Raw genomic sequence first — 18,474 nt, forward strand, 5'->3', positions numbered from 1 at the left:
GATGTTCATGGACATTTATATTTGTAGGATATAAAACACCAAAGGGCCTTCAGATTTTTCCCCTAAAAAAAATTTAGGGGCTGAGCCAAGAGCCCCTAGAGCCAACATGATCAGGATAGAGCACTTAACGTAGCATGTAGAGCCCTGGGTTGGATTCCCAGGATCACCAAACAAGAAGAAAAACTCATCTGTCTGTCTACACACCACTTCTGTACCAGGAAGCTTTGGCACCATTGATAGCTCTGCAAGGGCCTGAAAGTGTCCTGTGACAGTGTGGTGCTGCTAACTCGGTGGTGTCCGTGGTGGGGTGCACCTCCTTAGAATAGGAGTCCTGGTCAGTCGGTGATAAAAGGCCTTGGACCCGGCTCTCCCTGTGTTTGTTCTAGCAAGGCCATGGCAGGTCTTGGAGGATGGGCACATTGTCTTTAGGCAAATTAACTAGAATTGATTCACAGTACAAGTACATTCTCATTCCATTTTCTGATTTGTTTAAACTCCATTTCACCTGTTCAGTGACCCCTTTGTCTTACGGACAGTCGCCTCTGTTTGTTGTTTTACTATGTTGGGAACACTGCAGAAACGTTGCTCCCTTTCAGTATCACTGGGAAAGTCATTTGGATTGGTGCTACTTTGGGATTGTTTTCTTGGCGCTCCGTTGCCATCTCAGAACAGAGTGGATGCCTGTGAGGTTTCTCTGGTTGGTAAGGCCTGGTGTCAGAGTCCACCGTCACCATCGAGAGCTGCAGTGTTGAGCTGTGGGCAGCACCAAGGCTACGCACATGAGCTCCGGTGGCTTCACATTTCAGAGTCTCCTCATTCACATGGACCTCTGCCCAGAAGGAGATACCCAGGGTTGATCCTTTAAATCCTACTTTCAAATTCTAAGTATGGCTCTATTTTTAAAATGAGCATATGCAGCCTCCAGGTGACTGTTTAATGAAAAATCACCCCGAGTGTGTCTTCCTGTTTTTCCCAGGCATAGTGCACTTGCATCCTCAGAAAGTGAGCAGATCTCACAAGCACTCCTGCTCCTCAGTTGGGCTGGGACTTTGAATCTGATTTGCTGGTTTGCGCAGGCAGGCGGTGCTGAGCTCTGAGATTGCTTTTGATTCTAGTGTGTGTCTAAGGAGTAAGAATGTGCCATAGTGATTCAATCATGCTTCAGCTACCTGGTCTCCATCAGTGCTCCTCACAGGACACAGTGACACAAGCCAGAGGTCCTCTCCTCCGCAACCTGTCTGATTTCCTCCATGTCTGCAGCTCTCCTTTCCCCGTTCGTGTCTTACACTTTAGTCATCTTCTAAACCCAGCAGAGTTTTCTCCTGCAGAAACCTCTTTCCCTCTGACCTGCTCTGGCAGGTAGTACCTGCTTTCCCTCCTGTTTTATCAGCCGGTATTGTAATTTGTGGCCCCAAATGTGTCCATCCTTGAGAGCTGGAATTGATCCTATTTATCTTTGCAGTCAGCACAGTATCAGACTTCAGAAAGAAAAGACATCTGTCCCTTAGGATGCTTATCAGACAGGTCTTAAAGTGCCTTCCTTGCATGCAGTAGAGGGATAAATTAGCATACTCAGTGTTTTGGAATTTAGGAGATGTTTTGAAGATAACACATTATTTTTTAGATGGAGACTTCATCTTTGTGTGGTTTTATAGACTGGACAGGAATTTCGTTATTGAAAGGCACCTTTCCAGAACTCAGAGCTTGCTGCTCCACCTGGAGAATAAATCCACCACTCATTTCAAAAGCCTTTTGTGAAGCTACCCCTTAAAATTTTTGTTAGGTACCTGTGAGAGCCAAACTTTATTCCCTCACACCTGAGCTGCTTCCTCCGTTGTGCAAGGTCTCAGAAGCAATTCTTTGGAAAGCTCCTGCGAGTTCATTTCTGATTATTTCTTGGCTACTTAGCATTCCAGTTCCATTTTTCTTTTCTGCTTCTTCTGCTTTTCTGAGCAGGATAGCCCTTTGAGCTGCCTCTGTTGACTTCCTCTATTAACAGCCCAATTTTGTAATTTTTACTAGGTCAGCAGGAGATTTGCCAAAGCACTGCAAAATCGAGCCCCATGTTTATTCTAGGTTATGGAGTGACTTTTGAATCTGTACTTATTTATTCTGCACACTATAATCACACACAGGAATTTCTTTCTGCTTAACTCTCTTTGACCTTCGCTGTAACTAGCTCACACACCCCACAGGCTACTCCTGAGGCTACTTGGAATGTGCCTGTTAAAAACCTCAGGGGACATGTGTGAAATTTTATTTCATGCTTTAAAGGTGACATTTTGATATACTCAATCCACTTTATATACAAATTTTTCAGTGTAAAATCAGGACTCTGTGAACCCTTACAAATGTTCTAGAAGGGACATGTTTCTTTGCGTTTTGAAATGAAACATCTCTGTATGCCTTTGTAGATTTGATTAGGTTGGGTAAGCAACTGGTAGTACAGATCCTGGGTTTGTACTTTGTGAATTCCTGAAATTGTATTAGAGATGGAAAGGATCTGAGTAACAGGGATTCGGGTCCTATTTTTAGTCAAATCCTTGATGGGAGAGAAGTGAAGTCATTTGATTTCAAATCTCCTTCACGTAAATGCTTCAGGATGATAGTCATAGAAAAACAGTGTTCAGAAGCATTGTCGTTCTCAAAAGCGGTTTTTGGTGACCTTAAATTCTTCTCCCTGGCCCCAGGCTGCAGTTGTGGTGGTCTTCAATTTTGCCATGGTGCTGCTCATTTTTCCTGCAATTCTCAGCATGGATTTATATCGACGTGAGGACAGGAGATTGGACATTTTCTGCTGTTTTACAAGGTACATTTTCAGGCAGCTGGGGTTCTTCCTGGTGATACTTTGGAGAGGGAACCCTTTCCATCTGTGGTCTTAGACGAGAATGTACTGTAATTAACAGGGTTTGGACTGGTGTGATGGAGGTCGGGGAGATGTGGACAAAGGATGCTTTGTCCCTGGGGAATATTTGACACCCCCCCAAAAAACAGTCTCAGGTTCTGATAGCCATGACTCTTTCCATCATGCACCAGCAGTGCCATTTGGTGGGGGTTTTCATAGCTCTTTCTGTGAGGGAAGCCCAAGATTGGAAACCAGCCATCTAGAAAAAGCATCATAGGGTGGTGGCTTTCTCCAGGGTTCTTTTTCTGGAATTAATCTTTGAAAGAGGTTCATCATTGTGAAAGGCAGATTTGGGGTGAATTCTTGGACCCGATTAGGTCAGCATCAGGATCAATCAGGTGACATTGGCAGGGCTAAATGAAAGCCCTCCCCCTATGCTGGCGTAGCCTGCAGTGTGTTTTTCTCCTTCCAGCCCCTGCGTCAGCAGAGTGATCCAGGTTGAACCTCAGGCCTACACAGAGGCACACGGTGCCATGCGCTACAGCCCCCCACCCCCCTACAGCAGCCACAGCTTCGCCCACGAGACACACATCACCATGCAGTCCACAGTCCAACTTCGCACTGAGTATGACCCCCACACGCACGTGTACTACACCACCGCCGAGCCACGCTCCGAGATCTCCGTGCAGCCTGTCACCGTCACCCAGGACACTCTCAGCTGCCAGAGCCCCGAGAGCACCAGCTCTACCAGGGACCTGCTCTCCCAGTTCTCAGACTCCAGCCTCCACTGTCTCGAGCCTCCCTGCACTAAGTGGACGCTCTCATCCTTTGCTGAGAAGCACTACGCCCCTTTCCTCCTCAAACCCAAAGCCAAGGTAACCCAGCATAATGTGGAACCAATTCTTACAGTCTCCTCAGAATACAATAGGGCTAGCTCCTGCAGTTTTCCTTTGGTGTGCAAAAAAAAAAAAATTTACCTACGTGTGCTATAGTTCAGGCCTTCAAAAGTGAATCCATGCAAAGCTAGGGGTTCGTTTAAATGAATTCGTCTTCTACAGGAATGAATCTCTTTGTAGAGAGTCTTTCCATGAGTTTAGATAAATCCTTACCTTGTAAACATCCTTACTTTTTCATGAAGTTATTTAGAAACGCAATTACTATCATAGTGTGTTTCTCCCTCTGGGAGAATGGCTCCCGTGTACTAAATCGGGGCCAGCATGGTACTAGCAGGATGCACAGACAGCTGGTGTTTGTCAAAGAAAAGTTCCCATGATCCTTTGGGCCTGATCTCCTGCCTCTTGCCCTTCGCAGGTCGTGGTGATCTTCCTTTTCCTGGGCTTGCTGGGGGTCAGCCTTTACGGGACCACCCGCGTGAGAGACGGGCTGGACCTTACAGACATTGTCCCTCGGGAAACCAGAGAGTATGACTTCATTGCTGCGCAATTCAAATACTTTTCTTTCTACAACATGTACATAGTCACCCAGAAAGCAGACTACCCGAATATCCAGCACTTACTTTACGACCTTCACAAGAGTTTCAGTAATGTGAAGTATGTCATGTTGGAAGAAAACAGACAGCTTCCCAAAATGTGGCTGCACTACTTCAGAGACTGGCTGCAAGGTAGGACACTGCTAACGGGGTGGGGGGCCTGTCTGTCACCCTTTGTTAAGCTTCCCCTTTTGGTCTTTGGCACTTCACCTTCTGTAGATCCCTTTTGTTCCATGGCAGAGTTCATGGCGTTCTAAGGGTTAACATGTTTATGCAGGGCATTTCTGCAGCAGCCCTCCCCTCTCTGGTTTTTACCTGTAAAACCATGCAGCAGTCCATGTGACTGACGAAGGAAATCGTGTGAGAATTTATGAGTATGCACTGGGAAAAGGGAAGTCTGTTATAAAATATGGATCCTGGTTGCCTCCATTGCTCTTTTCTTTTGGAAGGTGACTATTTGGTGACCAAAGTGAAACCATAGTATTAATGAGGTCTCTAGGCTGACTTGCTCCCCAATAGTATATGCTGTTAAACACCCAGGAGGTTTTGAATCAGCAGTATATACAACACAAATTCTGTATTTGGGCCATCTTTTTTTAAAAAATAAATCTGCTTAGTTTTTTTAATAGACTTTTAGAGCAGCTTTGAGTCCTCAGCAAAACTTAAATGGAAGGTACAGAGATTTCTCCTGTCCTCTTTGAGAGACCCTCAATAGAGGGGTGGATTTGTTTGAGTTGATGCACCTGTGTTAACACCTGGTCTGTAATTTACATTAAGGTTCATTGTGACCATGTGATTTGGTGAATAAAGTAAACTTACAGATTCTTAATCAGATTGTACTCTATTTCATGAATAATCACAAGCTGCATTAAAGTGCTTCTCTTTACTTAGAAGGAGTTCTAGAAAATACTGGTTAACTAGAGGCGAGAAAAATTGTCTAAATGTGCTTTCCCAACTTCTAACTGACGAACATAAATGTATTCAGTGATTCCAAGAACATCTGTTCATTTATTCTGTGTTGACACATGCAGAAAGAAGTAGGGAATCAGGATAATTATCCACACAATTCAAGCAAAAATGCGTTTACTGGAATACCCAAATAATTATGGCCTCAACATTTTTTGGCTTAGATTATCCAAATGATTGTCTTAATTTCCCACTTAATTAGGCTTGTTTAAACACAGATTTAAGTGCACACACACGCCGCCCCCCCTTTTTTTTTTGCATTTAAGTCAGTACAGTTGGATATAAAGATTAAGCGGGCAATTTCCCACTGAATTTGTACAAAACAATTTCACTTTGATTGAAATTGGTTCAGCACTGTTTCCAGCTTTTACCTGTGTTGCTGAGATTTCGTTCATACCTGTACACCAGTTTCGATTTTTATTTTGGAGGAAGGTAAAGATGGGACTAGGACACTTCATTACTTTTTAACATTCTTAAGATTAGCTTAAATTTATTCTGTCTCCCTTTTTTTGACAGTTCTAGAAACTGGTGTTTTTTGCATGAGGAGTCAAAGAGAACCAGTGGAGAGATTCACTGCTTTCTTTTTTTTTTTTTTTTTTTTTTTTTTTCTCCCCATTGACCAAAGAAATGCAAATAATTGGCCAGGAATGACAAAGAGGTCCGAGTCCTCTGCCAGCCTCTTGAGCAGAGCATGGTTATTTATTGTGGAGTGTGTTCCAGTGTCTCTGGCCTCTGCTTTGGTTGCTCATGTGATGTGTTAGGCTTAGATTTGGGGGTGGGGAGGTAAGGGTATTGTCTGTGAGCAGTGCAGAGGGTTAACCTTAGTTAGAGGGTATTGTAGGTGATCTCCATATTTTATTTCTTTAAGATCCAGAGCATTCAGATTTGAGAATATTTTTATTAAAGGTGTGTTTGAATCATGTTTGATTGCTAAGTGAATAGCACCCAGCTCTAGACTAACTTAGATCAATGCAGGTAGACCAGTCAGGGTCCCAGCCAGCCCTGGAACTCTGACCCTCACTCACAAGGCCCTGTGTGTGCATGGAATGACCAGGCCTTAGAACCTTCGGTTGTTGAGACATTTTCAGGCCTTTGAGTGGTTAAGTTGGTCCCTAAACACTTCCTTCTAGGAAGCAGTTATCCTTGAGTCAGTTTTCCTTCCCCATGTTTCTGTGTGGTTTTAAAACACAGAGGTCTCCATTTGGTTTGTTGTTTTTATAGAATCACGATTTGCTTTGCCATTATTAGTTGCCTCTCGTTAGTTGTTGTCAACATTTCAATAGCTTTGTTTTCATTCCAGAAATACTTAATGGTTAATACAGAAATTATCTCGTGTCATTCTTAAAACATACATATGAATAAGGTGAAGTTAGAAAAAAACTGCATCATGTATAAATAGTGATTTTTACTTCATATCGAATTGCTCAATGAAATTTGGGCTAATCTTTTTAAAAATCCAATCTAGGTTAATTTCTTTAGCCTAGAACTTTGTATGTTCAGAAATTTTTAATTTAACTGTTTATAATGGGAGAAGTTATACATGTTTTCTGTTTTTGAACCCCCAGTAGACTCAGTAGCACCTGGGGGATGAGCAGGGTGACCTTCTGAAGTCTGCTTTTTCTTCCTTGGTTTCCACATCTCAAAAAGTCTCGGCATGTAAAAGTGTCGAAGCCATGCCCTCCTGTTCTGGGCACCCCATTTGCCAGCGGATGTTGATGGTACCAGAGTTCATCCTGCTAGTTTAAATCATATGACTGTGTCCAGACAGCACAGCATATCCAAGGTAGTCTCCACCAGTGAGTGGTTCAAGCCAGCTGTAGTTTTCAGCTGCCTAGGGTCAGAGCTTGGTTCCAACACTTAGCATCCCGATTAAACACACACCTGTGCAAGCCTGCATGTCCTCATCTGTAAAGTTGAAGTGATAATAGCAACGTTCCTCCCAAGGTGCCCTCTAAGCCTGGGTGTTCCAGGTCAAGATGGTACCCTAGGTACTGTCCATATATCCAAAGCAATGGAAATTCTACTACGGCTCAGAAAGACACCAGGCCTCTTTTTCTAGGGGGGAGGTGGGAAGCAACTGTTTTTCCTGTCCTGTTTATTTATTTATTTATTTCAAAAACAGAAGACAAAAAAAAAAAAAAAAACAACTCCAGCTTCAGGTCATAAAATACCATCTGTTCCGTCCCGTGGTCGTGCCTCCATATGAAAAACAGGCTCCCTGAGAGTTGGGAGTGCATCCATCTCGGTGGTCTCTGCTCTGCTGGCCTCTGCCCCGCCTGCCCTGCCTGCCCTGCTGCAGCAGGGGCCTCCCTCCACTGTGGACCCCCCCATGTTCACCCCCAAATAGCGACACCCCCAAATCGTTCGCAGAAAAACAGTGCCCACAGCGAGGTTGGAAGGAGGATTTAGTTCTTTTTTTAAGAGGGGAAAACAGAAAAGAAGCCTGTATCCCCGACTCCCCCACATTTAGATTTCCAAGTGCTGTAACCCTTTTGAGCACTCGCACCTCCAGATTCTCTTTCTTTTGTGAAGTCACCCAAGGCATGGTCTGAAAGGAAACAACCCTCTTTTTCCCTGCTTACCAGTCATCTCTAACCCGCACACGCACAGCCTGTTCAGAAGCGGTGGCTTCCTGGCTGCTGGGCTTGGGAGTTCTACTTGGGAGGTGGCTGGGGAGGGCCAGGCTAGGGCTGTTAGGCAGAGTGTGCCGCCAGCCAGCGCTCAGACCCTAAGGCTGGGTCACCAGGGCCCTGTTTTCTCTTCCAACACGCTTATCTCTTTACAGCTGCAGCCAAACCGTCAGGTCTGTAATGATGGTTTTGATTACGGAGGCCAAGAGCAGCTGTGTGGGGCGGGTGGGCTCACCCGTTCCCCAAGCCCAGAGAGCTCTTTCCTTCCCCTCCCCAGGCTGCGGTTTGTCATCTGTTCTCACAGAGCCTCCTTGTATTGGCCTGTGGCTTCCTGTTCTCAATCTGATCCAAATTTACCCTGTGAGGTATTTCCCCGTGTGTGTGCACACCGCATCCCGCCCTCCCCTCTCCTGCACCCCCGCGTACAGGGAAGGGTGGCGGGAAGGAAAGGAGCCGGGGGAAGTCAATAGGTGTTGGCTGTGATCTTTACACAACCTGGCAGCAGATCCCACGGCTTGCATTAGCTCCACAAGTTGAACAGATGGATCAAATTGACAGAATTGTGTTCACTCACCCTGGACTTCAGAAGCAGCTGACTTGCTGTTTTGAAGTTGGGAGCTCGAATGTGTCTGTGCCCCTGGAAGTGGAATTTGGGGTTGTGTTGAAGAACCCACGGCGTAGCTCTCCATGCAGTGTGTCTTCCTGTGGTCTCTGGTGGAATAGTTATGGGAAAAGAGAAGAGTAGCTGTGTGTGTGTTTGTGTTTTTAGGTGGTGATGGTGATTTTTTTTTTTTTTTTAAGGTAAAATCTAGACCCTTTTCTTCCTGCATTTGGAATGAGGATTATAAGGAATCTGTTCGGTCACGTAGAGTCTAGTGGTACCTGTTGTGTCTCCTGTCCCCCATTCACCCTTCTGTGACCGGTTCCTTGTGAGAGAGAGCTGTAATGTATCCAACACGTTTGCCTCTCCTAGGACTTCAGGATGCATTTGACAGCGACTGGGAAACCGGGAAAATCATGCCCAACAATTACAAAAATGGATCAGATGATGGGGTCCTCGCCTACAAACTCCTGGTGCAAACCGGCAGCCGGGATAAACCCATCGACATCAGCCAGGTATGCCCCCCACTCAGAACCCCAGAGCAGTCTTTCTGGGCACAGTCCTACAGAGCTTGGGGGCGCTGCCCTATGCATGGCCAGAAGACGGAATGACAACTTACGATCTCAGCCTGCACTCTCCATGAGCTGGCAGGAAGAATCTTGAACTGGTGCTAATTTGTTTCTTCCCGCCAGCTAGTTAGATAACCTCATGCAGGCCAGGGAGCCTCACTTTCTTCCTCTTTCCTGGGCTCCAGGGCCAGCCGAAGCATCACAGTGCCAGTTTGTGGGGACAGCGTAGGGCTTTTCAAATGTGAAAGCGCCGAGTCACGTTAGCCTTTCAGATTCTAAACGACAGTCAGTGGTCTTGGTTATATTGCATTGGTTGTATTACCAGTCACTTGAAGGCGTGGGTGGATGACACAGGAGAGGTTCTAGAATAAGGGAAGACTTGTGACACCCAACTCCTGTGGCCAAAAGGGTTTCCCCTGAGTGCAGGCAGATGGCTGTGTCATGCATTGGACAAGCTGAAGTGCAGACCCTTGGAACCCATGTGGGTCGCCATCTTCCTCACTCCCCTGCATAGCAGAAGTATACCTTGAACAGGCATAAGAAGGACTGTATTGGACTCTGCAGATTTTATATGGGTCCAGGGCAACTCCTGGCTTCCCCAGAGCTTCTTCCCTCTGCCCTTAACAGCTCACTTGCTTTACCTTTTGGCAGAAAGCTTCCAGCTAATGATCATCTTAGCAGCTCTGTTTATCCTCTCCTGCTTTTCTGCTGGCATTCAAGGTGGCAGAATTACAAAGTACATTGTTCAGAGTTATTATGGAGCATGGAACTCAGTGCATTATAGTGTCAGGCCCAGGGGGCTGTCAGGCTTGACAAGGCTGTGGGCAGCAGTCTTCCTGTGTGGCCAGGGAGCTGGGATGGCGTCAGGGACCAGGAGCACTGTGGGGGGCACATGTGATTGGGCCAGGCCCCCCATATCACTTCCTCTGCCTGGGAGGAAGCAAAAGCAGGCTGCATGCATAGCGGCCATGAGCCGTACTTTGTAATTGCAGAGACGGTTTGAAGACATACAGTTGTTATGTATCCTGTGGATTAATTGAATCCAGATCCCTGAAGTCTCGTTCTCTCCCTGTCTTCCACACTCTTTCTTCCTTTACTCTTTCTCTATGAGCTGCTGTCTCTGGTGTTTTTCATTTTGTTTAAAAAAAAAAAAAAAAAAAAAAAAAAAGACCCAAAAGTACTGGAACAAAGCCCACATCTAAAGTAAACAGGAAAAAAATTTTTTTTCAATCTATCTAACATACACAGACACTCATACACTCAGTCTCAGTGTCTTTGACCTGACCAAAGCCCATGAGATTCTGCTGGGGAAGGGAGCATATTTGGCCACAGAAAAGCACTTTACTTGCTGAGTCTGCCCAGCTCTCAGAAATAAGATTGCTCAGAAAGGCCATGGCTCTGTGTTAGTCTCTTCCATTTTTTGGCAAAGGACATTTTTTGAATACACAGGTCATAGGAGGCTAGTGTTAGCAAAATTTATACAGATGTTGTTTTATTTTTATAGCTCTCCTCCATTTACTGGGTGGCATTTCCTTCAGTGTTAACAACAGAGGTTAACTGCACATAGACGTGGATGGGGAATCTTGCCAGGTTTCCCCCCTTCCTCTCCTATAAATATGTTTCTCCAGATTGTTCATTCCCCTCCTTGGCTACAGAAGGTCCTTTAGCATTCAGACTTAATTGGCTCAGCCAGTTCCTGGGCCATCTGCAGAGAAGCGTATGTGAGTTATAAACACACTAGCGAATGCATCCTCCAATAAGTGCATTTTGGAAGAACTCAAAGGTGTTCTCAGGGGTCTTGGTGACACTTTGAAGTGGTGGGCATTGTCGGAAATGTGGGTGCCAAGCAGGAATGTGTTTACCCCGTACCTCATCCTGAAAGACCTCTGTTCTTCCCATTTCGTAGTTGACTAAACAGCGTCTGGTGGATGCAGACGGCATCATTAATCCCAGCGCTTTCTACATCTACCTGACGGCTTGGGTCAGCAATGACCCTGTTGCTTACGCTGCCTCCCAGGCCAACATCCGACCCCACCGGCCAGAGTGGGTTCACGACAAGGCAGACTACATGCCAGAAACTAGGCTGAGAAGTAAGTAGCGCCACCCACCGGGACTGGGTGCTTGTGGGGGGCACCTTCGCCTGTCCTTCAGAGCTTGGCCACAGCCCAGTCTGTTGACACTACCCAGGGTTCAAAAGTGTAAATAGAACAATATATTTCTTTTAGTTTAAAACCCTGGGAGACAGATGAGGATGTGTAATGGAATCCAACCCCGCATGCTATCGTGTTGAGAAATAAGAGTCTCTAATCTCCTTTTGTAGCTTTAACTCTAGGACGTCCTTCATGCCAGCTGTTCTCTGTGAAAGTCAGGGACGCCTCCAGGTTGAGTGTTATTTTACAATTGCAAGGTTTTATCGCTGGGGATTATATGTTTATCTTAACTTTGTCAACTCTGGTGCTGAAGGGATTTTTGGCACGTTGGGTCATTCCTATAAGCCACCAAGCACCTGTACTTCGTCAAAGCTGTTTAAACCAAAGCAGAGCAGTCTGTATACAACCGTGTCCTCCTCTTTCACTTCTCAGCCCCAAGTTTGAAAGGTGGTTCTGTTAGGATTTAATTTGCATTTATGTTAGAGATACTCGTATTTGGATATCGGGCCAAGAGAGGACGTGAGAAAGGAGACGGGTCCCTTGGCAGACCTGGCTGGGGAGCTGGCGGTCGTGCCTCTCTATCTAAACCCCAGAGCCTGGTGGCAAGCAGCCAAGGCTTGTCTTAATGAAAATTTATAGTTGAGATTATAATAGGGCAAATCATGTTTAGCAAGTCAACTGAATGACCCCAAAGGGTCTGGAACACACAACGGCAGTGACTAAACACTTGTTGTATAAGGATTTCTTTCCCTGTTGCTGAGACTTAGCATTGCATTAGAAAAGAAGCAGGGAAGGTTTAAGTTGGTTAGATCAGTAAAAGCATTTTTTCTTGCAAAGCATGACTGGGATTATTTTGCCTCCCGAAAGCAATTGAGGAAACCGGTTTGAACCTAGTATTTTCTTTCACATGTGTCACAGGAACAAAAAAAGGTTCCCCAAATTTAAATCTTTAGGGCTTAGACCCTTCACAAAGAGTGAGTGCTTCTGAAAGATTAAAATCAAAGGTTTAAAAAAAATACACACACAGGCTCCTTCCCCATCCCAGCTCTAAAGAAAGGGAGGTTGATGTTTGTCTGGAAATTGTAAAGACTCCATTTTGTCTCCATATTGTCTCTCCGTTGTGTCATAAGAAGGATCATCGTTGGCTTTCTTGCAAAGCTCCTTTCTCTCCTCGTGGCACCTGTGGGGTCGGGTGCTGGGCTCCTTTCTCCTGCTCCCCCAGGCCTCGTCTCAATTTTGTGACTTCTCCACCCAGTCCCTGCTGCAGAACCCATTGAGTACGCCCAGTTCCATTTCTACCTCAACGGCCTGCGAGACACCTCCGACTTTGTGGAAGCCATCGAGAAAGTGCGGACCATCTGCAACAACTACACGAGCTTGGGGCTTTCGAGCTACCCCAACGGCTACCCATTCCTCTTCTGGGAGCAGTACATCAGCCTGCGCCACTGGCTGCTGCTGGCCATCAGTGTGGTGCTGGCCTGCACGTTCCTGGTGTGCGCACTCTTCCTGCTGAACCCCTGGACGGCCGGGATCATTGTGAGTTTCTTTAGGGGTCTTTGTGGCAGGCAAATTCCTTTCAGCATAGCTCTTTCTGCAGCCAGGAAGTTTTGTTTATGTCTGGGCCTTTGGAGGAGGGTATAGATTGCATCACCCATAGTCTATTTATTCTGCTTGAGCTGGGGAGGTTCGTGGTAGAGGTAGGGAGCGTCTAATGGCTGCAACCCTGTGTCCCCTCAAAGGCAGCTTTAAAATGTGTATGTATGAGACAGGGGACTCTAGAAGCACATTTTCTGTAGTAGCTCTGAGCAGTTTTTAAAGTGTATAACCAAATAATTTTTTCTAATTCAGAAATGCCACATAGTGACCTAATCTCAGACCTAGCAACATGTGGAAACTTCTCTCCATTTAACACCGGGGGCTACCTAGAAGAGCAGGGGTAGTGCTCTGTGGGACAGAACTCTTGGGAGAAAATGATAAACTAATACTCCTAACTCCGCATTGCCCTCCAACTTGAAGTGAGTTTTATGTGGAGTCTAGTAAAATCATGGCAATGCTCGAATTCCAGGAACTGTGGTATAGCCTTTTAAAATGCCAGAATTACGAAAACAGAGACCAGGTTTTGTTTCAGCACCGTAAGTCTGGGCAGCAGCAGGTACATTAAAAGGTAAATGTTTAGTCTGCAGGAATTTTTCACAGTGCTGAAGCCACGGACATTGTCCATCTTTCATTATTCTTCCCTGACCTTCACCACTGCCCACTGCCTACCCTGAGAGAGGGGATAAGGAAGATCCTTTTCTCTCTGTCTTCCATCTGTATAAAGTGGAGGAGGTTATTTATGTATTTATCCTGCTTGGCCCACAAAACTCCAGAGCCTACCCTAGCATACTTTCTTTCCATCTCCTCACAAATTTTTACAAGAAAGATGAAAGGCGCATGGAAGTCTGCTTTGTCTACCTCATCTCTTCAAAATGCAGTAACCTGACTCCTGGCAGCTGATGACAGTCCCCTCTAGCCTGTGCCCAAGTCATCTACACATAGGCTGTGGCTCTCCAGCAGAAGCAGAACAAGCATTTTGACTTCCCCCATCCCATCTACTTTATTTAAGATGGAGACTCTTAGCATTTCAACTCAGTTGGAACTAAAACTTTAAGATCAAAACAGAAGGAAAAAACTTTCAAACTACACTTTTTCCTCTGGATATTGGTTTCAAGACCACCATATGCCCTTTCCATAAAATGGCTTGGTTTTGCATGTAGCCTACATATATCTGCCTGTGTTCAAGTCATTGTACCTAGTACAATGTAAATTATAGTTACTACTCTGTATTGCTTGAAGAATGACAAAAATGTCTATGCATATATTTTTGATCCATAGTTGATTGAATCCACAGATCCAGGATTCAAGTGGGCTGATGTGTATATAATTTGTAGTGAAGTAATGACTCTATGACCATAATTCTTTGTTGTTTGCTATGGTGAAGCTCTCTTGATCATTTTTTTTTACCTTTTTGGCAGGTATATCGGAAAAACCATTTGCATGAGATTATTCCTCCATTAATATTATAAAACTCTACCCCAAAGTCCCCTTTTCTAGTAGAAAGCTGAAGCAGAAAGTAAGGACAGCTGTCCAAAGCTGCAGCAAGTCAATACAGAACTCGTATGTTGTTTGGACCGCTGATGTTTTCCTCAACTGAATCTGCCATGAGACCACAGTACTGCCCCATTGTCTGTGCCTACAGTGTGTGCTGAATCCACTCACTAATCATTCTGTGCCTTCTTCAAGGTGATGGTCTTGGCTCTGATGACGGTCGAGCTCTTTGGCATGATGGGCCTCATTGGGATCAAGCTGAGTGCTGTGCCTGTGGTCATCTTGATCGCATCTGTGGGCATTGGAGTAGAATTCACCGTTCACGTGGCCTTGGTATGTGAGATATTTTCAGCAAAAATCTGATGAAAAGGCAACATTTTCCCTAGTTCTTTCAGTATCCGGCAGGAATCTCTTCCTTTTCTCTATACTTCCCAGTCACAAGGCCTCAGAGCGAGCACACTTCCTAGAAGGGACTGAAGTGTTTCTGGATTCCTTTCCCTCCTAGGGAGCCCCAAGTCATAGGCATAGAAAGAAGTGAGCTGAGGCTGCGAGCCTAGGCAGTGTCCTCTGTATGTCAGAGGAGGCCAGAAAGGGTTTGTTCATTGATGATGATCATCCTGGGTCCGGCAGTTATCAACTTTGTTCCCAGGGTATGTGTGTGGGCATGCAGACATGCCATTTCTGAAAACAGCAATAAAGCAGGGATGAAACAAGACCACACTCACAGGCCTGGTGGGAAGCGCATAATTGCGGTGAGGTGAGGAAATCCCTTCCAGCCCTGAGAGGAGGCTCAGGTGCTCACCCCTGAAGAGCTGGCTCTTCCACCTCAGCCCACCCAGCTCCTTGGACCTCCCAGCTTCTAGATTCACGACAGCAGAAAGTAAGGCAACTCATGTTGCTTTCAGCAGGGATTTCCCCCCCTCTTCTGATGGCTTCTCCTGTAAAAGTTTTGTTGGCGGAAGTGAAACTTCAGGAGCAATCTCTCATCCTCGACACAAGTCCACTGTATACAATTGTCAGAGAACCACTCGGAAGCCTCCCAGCAGTGTGTAAATTGTGTTCCATTTGGAGGTGTGCCTGTGGCCTGAGTACTTGGTAATGGTAGGCTTTCATTACATGCATACTGACTGAATAAATAGGGATGTCTGGAGTGCCCTGGCTAGGAAACCCAGCATTGGACTGCAACCAGATTCCTTCTAGTGTTCCTTCTGCACTCACCTAGCCTTATTTTTCTGAGCTCAGCATGCGTATATGCTGTCTAATATAGAAGCTTCTGCCAGTGCTTTCTGCAGCCTTACAGGGCTAGTAGTATTGTAACTTAGACATTATAAATGGATGTTTCAGAAAAAAATGTATTGCCAAAATTATTAGTGAAATGCTGGTAATACAGAAACAGTATTGTCTAAATCAGTTTTTTCCCCCATGGTGCTGGGAGGAAGGAGACAACATTCTTTAAAAAAAAAAAAAAGAGTACCACCCAGAATTTAGAAAGCACAAAATTCTAATCCCATTTCTTCAGAAAGGAGAAAAATTTGCATATGAATTAAGAATTCACCAATCATTTCATTGTGATGTGAATGGAGGTCTTCCCACCACTAGCATTTTTTCTTTTTTCTTTTTTGGTAACAAGCATTGCAAACAGGGGTATCCTAGAACAGATTTTTTACACTGGAAACAAGAACTATAGTAAGTAAACCTGTGCTGTTTCTAGTTCAAAGCTTTTCCAAGAGCACTGTCCTCAGGTCAGCTATCGTGTTCTTACGCTATATATGAAATTCTGTTTAGAATACCCGGTTAATACTCTTACTATATCCTAAAGTGATAGGGAAAAATCAGCACAGGTGACACTTTTGTGCAAGGGCTTGGAAAGTGGATAGGTTCTTTTTGGCTTGCTGATTGCAGTAGTATCTGAGTCACATGTAGTGGGATAGACACAGCTTAGGGCACCCTGATCCAGGTACAATGCAGAATAACATGGTCTAACCCATTTTGTTGCTTTCCTCCCAAGAACATAAAGGAACTACATAGGCCCCAGTTCTAGAAAGAGTGGGTCCCATTTTAGAGAAAAAAACAGCCAGAACACTGGCACTTAGGCAACTACAGACCCATCAGCTGGGTTGGCATGTGGTCAGGGTGGGAGTCATAAAGATAAACAGCAGTCAAGAAAATCACTTCTGCACATTTTGGTAAAAGTCTGGTTTTGTTGAAGATTTATAGCAACGCTGGTTGTGACCCAATGATAGCATGGTAGTTTAAGACTAGATTGAGCTAGTTGAGCTCCCTCCACCCAAACATCCCAGAGGCTAAGTGTGGAAGCTCAGAAGGAAGCTCCAGAGAGGCAGATGCAAACAGTTGGCAGCATTTCAAACTCATGTACCTGGTCTAGTGCCGTGCCCTGACCGTACCACCTGTCTCTTCACCCAGGCCTTCCTAACCGCCATCGGTGACAAGAACCGCAGGGCAGTGCTGGCCCTGGAGCACATGTTTGCACCTGTTTTGGACGGCGCTGTGTCTACGCTGCTCGGGGTACTGATGCTTGCAGGGTCTGAGTTTGATTTCATTGTCAGGTAAGCAAGAGTGAGAGAGAAGACTTGTTTTTGAAACCTTGAGTCATAGTGTGATCTTGGTGGCTTATTCCTGTATCTGATAGATTGGGGCATCTTTTTCCTTGTCACCCATCTTTCTTCCATACCAAGAAGAACAGAGGTGGCCGCTCCATGCCTTGAAGTTAATGAGTCACCCAGTATCCTAGCTGCTGGGTCCCAAGATAGAAATACTTCAAGAAGTGACCATGGAACCACTGAGTTGACCCTTGCCTCAACACCTTCAAAACTTAGAAATATCCAAAATGGCCACTTAGACTTTTGTGTGCTCAGATTTCATATTGGGATCCCCATCAAGATTTAGGGAACATTTACCGTTGGACTTTGAGATCAAACTCTGCAAACCCAAGCCTCATTTCTGTACTCCTCTTTGGACCTCAGATTAGTCTGTTTCTCATTGATTTGTATCACTTGTGAAGAGATAAGAGTAGAGTCTTGAAGAAGTAAAAGACAGTACAGAATTAGAACACGCTAGGATAGGGCCAGGGATATAGCTCAGCGGTACAAGCACCTCTCGTAACTGCAGGGTCCTGAGTTTGATTCCCGATGAGAGAGAAAGAACATGTGGTAGGGCAAAACCCAGTGTAAAGATGACTGGTTTAGAAGAACTTCAGGGTAGAGATAATCTGCTATATGGTACCCATGCACATTCATGTGTGTTGTTGAGGGCAGGTTCTCATTTTCAGATAAAGGGGAATTTTACCAGATGTTTCAGCCAGTTTGTTTATTGCAAGAACAAACAATCCATTGATCAGTCTGTGGCCTTGGGCAGTCAGGCATCCTGGAGGTCCAGCCTTCCGGGAATGAATGCCACAGTTCACTCACTGCTTTTGGGCTTGAGTCACAGCAGAGGGGCAGTGGCTGTTCCAGTATACACCAGCATTTCTCCAACTTGCGATGTTTCTGAATCATGAGATTCTTTAAATACAGATGGGACTTGCAGGGTGGGAAGAGCAGAGTCTGCATTTCCAGCCAGCTGGTCTTCTGGATGCAAACTCTAAATAAGTTCACAAGCCAGTTAGTAAGTTTTTGTTGCTAATACCAAATGCTTGGTGACTTAGATATGGTTTTGGAGCAGTACCTTTGACTTTAGTTTTCCTCAGGACACACTTACACAGACATTAGTATTGTCTATGCCCTAACAGCCCTGTGCCTGAGATTCTCTCTTGTATAATTATTTTCCTGCTCATCCCAGATGCAATGAAAGGCTTTCAAGTTCCATTTTGTCCTTCTGTGTGGCCTAAGGTCTGTGGGTGGGCAGGAGAGAAGCAAGGTCATAGAAGTTCCACCCCAGAAGTGGTGTGGCTGGGGGTCCCCTGTGGGCCACAGGAAGGAAACTGAGCCTGAATTAGAGGACCCAGATGGGACCTAGAGGACAGAACCCACCAGTTTTCTCATCTAACCCACTGCTCGTTCCCACCCAGAGAGATCAGGGTTCCTGTCTCAAGCACTTAGAAGGGCTTCCCATTTGCTAAACCAGGATGAATCAACCTGATAGAGCCCTTACAGAGATGGAATAAATGAGCAGACATTG

The 18,474-nt window shown here is 45.3% G+C and overlaps 1 protein-coding gene across 4 annotated transcripts in view; it reads left to right on the forward strand.

Annotated features, from left to right (window-relative positions):
* The window catches only part of Ptch1 (patched 1), a 63,900-nt gene that overhangs the window by 37,642 nt on the left and 7,784 nt on the right, over nt 1-18,474 (forward strand). For all 4 annotated transcript variants that reach the window (XM_063227396.1, XM_063227395.1, XM_063227398.1 and 1 more), the window contains exons 13-20: nt 2,691-2,809; nt 3,318-3,720; nt 4,157-4,466; nt 8,904-9,046; nt 11,007-11,190; nt 12,506-12,786; nt 14,533-14,670; nt 16,762-16,904. In XM_063227396.1, coding sequence (XP_063083466.1) covers nt 2,691-2,809; nt 3,318-3,720; nt 4,157-4,466; nt 8,904-9,046; nt 11,007-11,190; nt 12,506-12,786; nt 14,533-14,670; nt 16,762-16,904 — 1,721 coding nt within the window. The remainder of the gene's footprint in view (nt 1-2,690; nt 2,810-3,317; nt 3,721-4,156; nt 4,467-8,903; nt 9,047-11,006; nt 11,191-12,505; nt 12,787-14,532; nt 14,671-16,761; nt 16,905-18,474) is intronic.

Source organism: Cavia porcellus, unplaced genomic scaffold (genome assembly GCF_034190915.1).
Source record: "Cavia porcellus strain 051 isolate PalLab524CR breed Dunkin Hartley unplaced genomic scaffold, mCavPor4.1 scaffold_17, whole genome shotgun sequence".
NCBI classification, from domain to species: domain Eukaryota; kingdom Metazoa; phylum Chordata; class Mammalia; order Rodentia; family Caviidae; genus Cavia; species Cavia porcellus.